We start from the raw sequence: 7,619 nt of genomic DNA on the forward strand, positions 1-7,619 counted from the left end.
GACTCAGAAACACTGTCAGACAGGATGGACCAGCCTCCACAACCTGAGATGTGCAGTAAGGGTTCTTTTCCATTCCGTACAAAGATGTCTGGTTTGCAGAGTCTCAAATGGATCTGAGACATATTGCAAGGGAGGCTTTGTGTTGGGTGCAGTAGTTAAAACCAGGACATGAGAAGGGTAACTGCAGAGCTGTGATCTCGGAAATTCTGCAGTACCCAGTTTGGATTATTGGAGCCTAGGCAGGCTTTGCAGTCATAGACCTCCCTCTACTGCCCATGTCCCTTCATGACACCTTCTCTAGCAGATAAGACCAGAGTCCAGGCTGCTTCAGGGCTAACAAGACACTTGTTTCTCTCATACACTTACGCTCCTGAGAATCCTAGTAGCTTACAACCAGAAACAGGAAAAATAGAGCCCATCCAAAGCCCTATGATTAAGTCAGAGCTAGTCCCATCTCCTACAAGTGGGCAGGGAAAGGCGACTGATGTGGTGGGCAGAAGTGGTAAGGGCCAACAACTGACTTGCTTGGAAAAGGCTGGAGACTGGTCATGCTGGAATGATCTCAAGCAACCTTCAAGGCTGGCTGGCACAGAAAGGGCTGCTGGATATCTCTTGCCCAGACCACAATGTCCTCCAGGGTTCTGTCTTCACCAGGCCAGTATAGGAAGAGGTAGCACCTGAACTTCATGCCATTGAGAGAGCTAACCTCTTGAGGAACCAGCTGGTCCACCAGTGTGCAGTCTCAGGTTTCGCTGGGTGAGAGAGTCCTGAGCTGTCTGTATGATTGAGCAGACACTTGTTGTCCAGGCTGAGGACATACTGGGCACCTCTGCGGTTGTTCTCTGCCTCTTCAACCTACAGGGAGATAGAAAACATGGAGGTAGTCCGCACCCTGACTTTTGGCACTTTCTATGCTCCTACAATCCCAGGACTGAACGTCTACATAGACCATCTAATTCTGGCAGAGTCGATCTGTCATGGGCCAGATAAGCCATACTGTTGGTTGCTCTGTCTTAGCTTTCATGACACACTGCCCTCTATTTTACCTCAGGCTGTCTCCTCCAAGCATCCCAGCATGCATCAGCTCCATATCCTGCCCAACATACCTTAGGGTCCCTGATAATTCCAGATACTTTAATGTTCTCCCAGGCTGCACTGTGGGCTCTTGTGTGCCTCACATTCATCCTAGAAGTTCTTGGGAGCCTCCATGCCATGGCATAGGATATCTTTGTGTCCACACTGAGCCGAGTGATTCCATCCAGTATAGGATTCTCTCCCTATTGTTGAATTTTGGCACTTATATCTTTAGGAATGACTGCATATGGTCAACACACACTACCCTGGAAGACCCGAGAGTTCAAGGACGGCCAACTTTCACTTAAGCAAACTTGTCCACAGACTGTGTGGGTCCCATCAGCTGAGAGTAGCCTCCACATTGCAGTGATGTGCAAACTTCTGCCTTTCAGCCATGATGGACTTTAGGATCTAACCTGAGGACCCTACACAAGGCACAGGTAGGTGATGTGTAAATGAGGCATGTTACTGGGTCAGGTCTTCAGTGCAGTGTCTTAAGCTGTCAGGCTTTTGGGAGGGCATATGCTTCTCTATTAAATGAGCTGGCTCCTCTGAAGGCCTCAACTCTGCTGTGTCTGCCCCTCATGCTCCCTCCTCCAAGAATCTAACTGTCCCTAGCTCTCTGTGACTGGCTGGTCAGTCAGCCTTCATGCCACTCCACAGCCACTCTACAACACAGAGCCCACACTGTCCTCTGCAGAAGTTTCACAGGGCTGCTGCTTTAGTCTCTCTGTTGCGCTATGGGGGTCCAAAGTCAAGTTTCTTAGGTCCCTAGGTGTCCCTGAAAAGGCTTTAGAACAAGGTAGAGGTGAAGAAATCAGGAAATAAACTCCTGCAGTACTTCATGACTACCACTGGAGGGCTCTACACCTTTCTAGTCCTAGTGTGCCACTCAGCAAGCCCTCTCACTCACTCTAAGGTTCTGAGCCTGATGGAGAGGACTCCTGCTAAACCCAGTGTTCCCAAGAAACTGGCTGTATCGGCAGGGCTAACTGTAGAGGATTCTCCACAACCCTGAGAACACAATTTGGAAATCTCAGGTAGGCAGGGTGTGTGTGGGAGCAACCAGGGCTGGATGGAGACCTTACCCAGAATTTGATCTCCAGCCCTGCATTCTGATTAGCATGAACTACACTCCTGTGAAGGTCTCTGGGTGGTTTGTGAAATTAGGTGGAGGAAGAGGAGGAGAAGGAGGAGGAGAAGGAGAAGGAGAAGGAGGAAGAAGAAGAGGAAGAGAAGAAGGAGGGGGAGGAGGAGGAGGAAGAGGAAAAAACAAGTAAGCAAGGACAAGACAGGCACGTGGCCCGTACTCACTGCAGTGGCCCATCGTATCCTAGGTGTTTTCCTGCCCTAACTGTGAAGCAGGAACCAAACACCACTCCTCATGGGACTGTCTGAGATGAGGCCAGCTGTGGGTCTGAACTGTCAGCAAGAAAGACAGGAGCTGTCTGTGCCATACATCGAAGCATAGTGTCCCACATAAGCCCATCTCACAAATGATGCCATCTCCTCCCCAGAGTGGCTCAAGTAAGGGTTAGGAGCGCCTCAAGAATGCCAAGCTCTCCCCTACTCCTGCGGACCCATGAATGGTGCCTTCTCAGGGCCCATCTATCCTGAGCCCAGGGAGCAGCCAGAGGGCATATTCATGCGATTTCATACTCAGGTCAATCTGCTATCCTGTACCCCATGAGTCGACTGAAACTCAGTGCTCAAGACCACTTGTTTTTTTCTGGACAAGACTTTCAGAATGTGGTCACACACAGTGTTAGTGACACATTGCATGCCCATGACTGGCATTCTTTGTAGCCCTGAGCACCCAGGGATTCAGATCAGCATTGGCCAGATCAGACTCTTTGCTACCTGGTCCTATAGCTCACCTCCACTGTAGTTCATGTGTCCTGACTGCTGCAGCTGCACCAGAAGCTACCAGATGTCTTCCCACAGAATCGTACTGTAATGTGGGCTCATCCACAGACATCTCACACTCTCCCTGCTGGGAGTTAGGCTGGATGCCTCCTGTGTGAGAGCTGCCTTGCCTTGTGGAGAAGAGAGAGAAGCAGTGGAGGAGAGGTTGTCTGTTGCTCTTATTGTCCTCAGTGCCCAGGGCTTCCCTGTGGTTTGGGTTCAGATCCAGCTCCAGTGAATCACTGATTAAATTCAGCCCATAGAAGCTGCAAACACCATGGGGCACAGGGTAGACCAGGAATGAGGGGCAACCAAGCAATCCAGGACCCTGTGTGGACCAGGGAAGCCAATAATCCAGGTCACCTCTCAGGCAGGATGCAAGGCCAGGAGCTCTGTGTGCCCAGACAGAGGTAGATGGGACCCTGACTCCCACAAAATGCTCCTTCAGAACTATTACATCATCAGCTTTGAGAAAGTCGTCCTCATTAAGGACTTTCCGCACAGCTTGCACTGCCATCTAACTCTGTCTTCCAGGGGTGATCCTCTTCAGGAATATTGACATGTCTTCTATGAATGGTTAATATTCTGATAATTTGTTTCATAAACATTGCTCAGCATAGTATCTGTCTCCAAAAGAAGTCATTCAGCAATTATCCCAGGACAGGGAAGCAAAGTCCTCCTCCTCTTCCTCCTCCTCCTACCCCTCCTCCTCCTTCTCCTCCTCCTTCTTCTCCTCCTATTCCACTTCTCCTATTCCTTCTCCTCCAGATTTTTCTCCTCCTCCTCCTGCTCTGCCTCCTCCTCCTGCTCTGCCTACTCCTCCTCCTCCTCCTCTTCCTCCTCTTCCTCCTTCTGCTACTGCTAATGCTGCTGGTGCTATTGCTGTTACTCCTGTTGGTGCTGTAGCTTCTTCTGGTGTCTTTTCATTGGCCATGTGTCTGAAATCACCACCTGTTTACACACAGGATATGACAGAATTTCAAGATGGCACTGTGAAAGAAAAAAAGAATTTATTCTAAGCAAAAAAAATGAGGTAGAATACTTAGATTACCATTTGGAGCTTTGATTGCTTTATTATTTTATTACTTCTTCTCTTCTACTTCTCAGTTAAGATTTTTGAAAGAAATCATTTAGAAATGTTACCAATCAGTAGGCCTTAGGAACAAAAAAATCAGTATGCAAAAAACTATGCATGCATCCAGGATTCTGACCATCAACAATAACCCACAAACTAGGTTGTTGATACTTATTCAATGACAAACCTTGTTATTAATTTTAAGGCTTAATGGAATGGGACGTCACATTTGAAAAGATAAGACTCTGTTCTGCAGCACTTGGAATTGATGACCACATGTGCTAGGACCAGTAGCCCATGGAAGAGTCCAAGATCCCATGAACCTCTAGTCCTCACCCTGTGGGAGCTATTGGCCTAAGGGGGGGATGGAGTCCATCTGAAGGGATGGGTCAACAAGACAACTCTGTAGAGTGGGGAACTCATCATTCATATTGGGTCCCTGCTGGGAAGAGGAGAAATCAAGAAGAGGCAGGAGGCTTGGTGTTGGGGAAACCTCATAAAGAACTTAGAGAAGATACAAGGTAAGAATTGTGGGGAAAATGGAAACCAGAGACAGAGGAAGGAGGAGCATAGAGCAAACTGGAAAGGACAAAGCACAAAGATACCTGGGCTATGCCTGCTGCTTGTTCTCTGGACTCTCCCTGTGGCTCATTTCTTGGGTGAGATGCTGTTCTGCCCCAGGCGAGGTTTCTTTCTCCTTGGCAAGCAGCAACAAAGATTAATCAGGGCATTTGCTATATTCATGGTCCACACCTTAAAACCTCTGTGCCGGACCCTGCTGGAGATGGGCTTATCCTCTAATGGGGCTCTGTGGGAGAGTAGATTATCTTCTTTTATTTCCTTGTTGCTACTCTTCTCACTGAAGATGCTTGTTGTTTGAATGCATGGGACACTCATGGCACATTTGTGATAGTGGTAGTACCCTGAGAGGACCAGGCACAGTTGACCTTCTTCCTCCTTTTGGATGAGCCTTCTGGCCATACTGAGATACTTGACTGTGGGAGAATGACACCTGCAAGGTGCCAAGGACTGGCAGGCTTCCACTCCTCTTTCTTTGTAATCTAAAAGCACCTGCAGGATCAAGGCTAGGAAATGGGGCTGCAATGGGACGCACTTGCTGTGCCTGGGCTGTGCAGCCATACCCCGGGAGGGCCTGCTGTTGTAGGAAGTAATAAGTTGCCATTTCCTCATTATATTTTCTTTTTATTAGGGAGTATTTTATTACAGAGGCTTGAAATCCCATGCATTTCATCGCACCCAAAATTTCAGGGTCTGGCCTAAGGGGAAGCAGTTCTTCACAACGACCTGTGAACCCCTTCCCGTGTTCTTTGAACCAGGCATGTTTCATCACCTCACTGGCTGTTGGTCTATACATTGGATTTACTGTTAGTAATTGAGTAAGGAGGTTCTCCAGTTCTTCTGAAACCCCACAGGGGGTAGGATACACCCCTGCAACAACTTGTATTTGTAATTCTTGGATGATCACAGAATCAAATGGAAGCTTTCCCACTACCATATAATACAAGACCACTCCTATTGTCCACATGTCATTCTTCATCCCGTCATACAGAAGTCCAAGGAAGAGTTCCGGGGAACCAAAAGAGTACGCACCGCAGTGCTGGTTTAGCATATGTCCAGGTTGTGTTTCGGTGCTAAGCTGAAAGTCGATGACTTTGACCTTTTTGTTTTTATTGATCATTATATTGTCCACTTTCAGGTCTCGGTGAACAATCCCCTTTCCATGGCAGTAGCTCACTGCTGACAATATCTGTTCAAATATTTGCTGGGCCTCATCCTCCTCTATGTGCCCTGACTCTCTGATGTACTGGTAGAGTTCTTGGCCTTCCACCAGCTCCATTATGAGGTATATTCTAGTTTTGTTTTCAATGACTTGTAAGAGAGAAACAATGTTGGGGTGGTTGATCTTTCTCATTATGTTTGCTTCTGTCATGGCTGGCCGGAACCACTGCTTGTTCTTTCAGAGAACTTTGACCGCCACTCGGGTTCCTGTGAGCTGGTGGTGGGCCAGGAGGACCTTGGCATGGCTTCCTTTTCCAATAGTCTTCAGTACTTTATATTGGGAATGAAAGGTTCCCTCCTGAGAGATACTGGGATCGGGCCTAGGAGGGGGTAACTCCTTCTCAATCTCTGTAGGCATTTTATCAGTACTAATGCTACCTAAAAATAACAAAAAAAATGGAATCAAATAATGAAAAAGATGGAGCAATTCAGGAACTAAAATTACACATGTGGAACCTAAAAGAAACAAACGAAACAAAAAGAAAAAAAATAAAAACAAAGAAAAGACTAGACTAGAAAAATAGAATAAAATTATGAAAGGGGGGAAAATATGAAGAATCATAAGTAAAAGCCACCCAAATAACCAACCCCAAAAGAGAAAGCCAAGAGCACACACATACTAAATGCAATGATGAAAATAAAAATCGTCATACTACAATAGGATTGGGCAGCCAAAGCTGATCAATACTGTGAATGGATGTAGTTTGAAGAAAAAGGTCAGATGAAAGAAACGAGAGGAGAAACAATTAGTATAAGACAAAACAAAGAAATGTAAAAAGCCAACACTTAAGGGAAAACTCCATTGAATTTCAGGACCTAGTGATCCACAAAAATCCACAACTCTCCAGAGCAAAATACTGAAAATTAAAATTAACCAACCACAAGGAATAAGGCAGTTAAATATCAGTGAACAGTAAACCTTAAACAAAGGCCGAAGAGTCAAAGTGTCACAAAGGGCAAATTTGTATCAAGACTAAGCCAATGATTGCTTGTACTCAATAAATAGAGAAACAGGAATAATGTAAAAGGATGAAACCGCAGGACATTGAAAATGGAGATAGAGTGAATCATCCGACTGCAAAAATGTATATAATCAAAGCAGTAATATAGCATGTGAGAACATAAAAACCACCACCAAAAAATGAAACCAGCAATCCATAATGAAGAAAGATAGAAAGAAAGAAAAATCAAAACCACAATAAGGAAATAGCCAGTGGTCTTGAGAATATATGGCCTAATTCTATCTCTTAAACACAGAAAAAAAATCAAACCATAAATGAGCAGGCAGCCGTCTATGTAGGCCTTTAATCTGATATTATGGGGTTGGCATATCAAAATCCTGGGAGCCACTGGTCAGCCAACACAGGTACTTGGGCAGCTCCAGGCCAGTGAGAGAGCCTGTCTTGAAAATGAGGTTGATGACCTACCTTAGGAACAGGAGCCCGGGCTGACTTCTGGCCTCTACACTCGCTTGCACTGAAGTGAAGGTAATATAGATACAAGAAGGGGCAAAAGGGGATGGGAACGTGTGTACACACACACACACACACACACACACACACACACATAGGCACACACAGAAGCACACACAGAAGCACACACAGAAATACACAAAAGTGTACTTATACACACACAGACAAACTCTTACAAACACCCAGATTCACACAAAACCCAATCACATATGAACAGGTACACACATACTTACACACAAGCACACCAATAAAAACGCACATCACAGACACACACAAACATACACACAGGGACA

The 7,619-nt window shown here is 46.1% G+C and overlaps 1 protein-coding gene across 1 annotated transcript; it reads right to left on the reverse strand.

Moving 5' to 3' along the window:
* Positions 1–326: 326 nt before the first annotated feature.
* On the reverse strand, positions 327–4,053 carry LOC134485083 (uncharacterized). Its single transcript, XM_063280884.1, has 2 exons — positions 2,952–4,053; positions 327–855 (listed from the first exon to the last, which is right to left on the reverse strand). The coding sequence occupies exons 1-2, from the start codon at positions 3,494–3,496 to the stop codon at positions 702–704; spliced, it is 699 nt and encodes a 232-aa protein (XP_063136954.1). The 5' UTR covers positions 3,497–4,053; the 3' UTR covers positions 327–701.
* Positions 4,054–7,619: the final 3,566 nt, after the last annotated feature.

Source organism: Rattus norvegicus, chromosome 1, assembly GCF_036323735.1.
Source record: "Rattus norvegicus strain BN/NHsdMcwi chromosome 1, GRCr8, whole genome shotgun sequence".
Lineage (NCBI taxonomy): Eukaryota > Metazoa > Chordata > Mammalia > Rodentia > Muridae > Rattus > Rattus norvegicus.

Coding starts and splice junctions, on each gene's coding strand:
- LOC134485083 (XM_063280884.1), bottom strand. CDS start 3,496: ATGGCAGTGCAAGCTGTGCGGAAAGTCCTTAATGAGGACGACTTTCTC. Junction 856..2,951: donor ACACATGAACTACAGTGGAG/GTGAGCTATAGG, acceptor ATCTCCCTGTAG/GTTGAAGAGGCAGAGAACAA.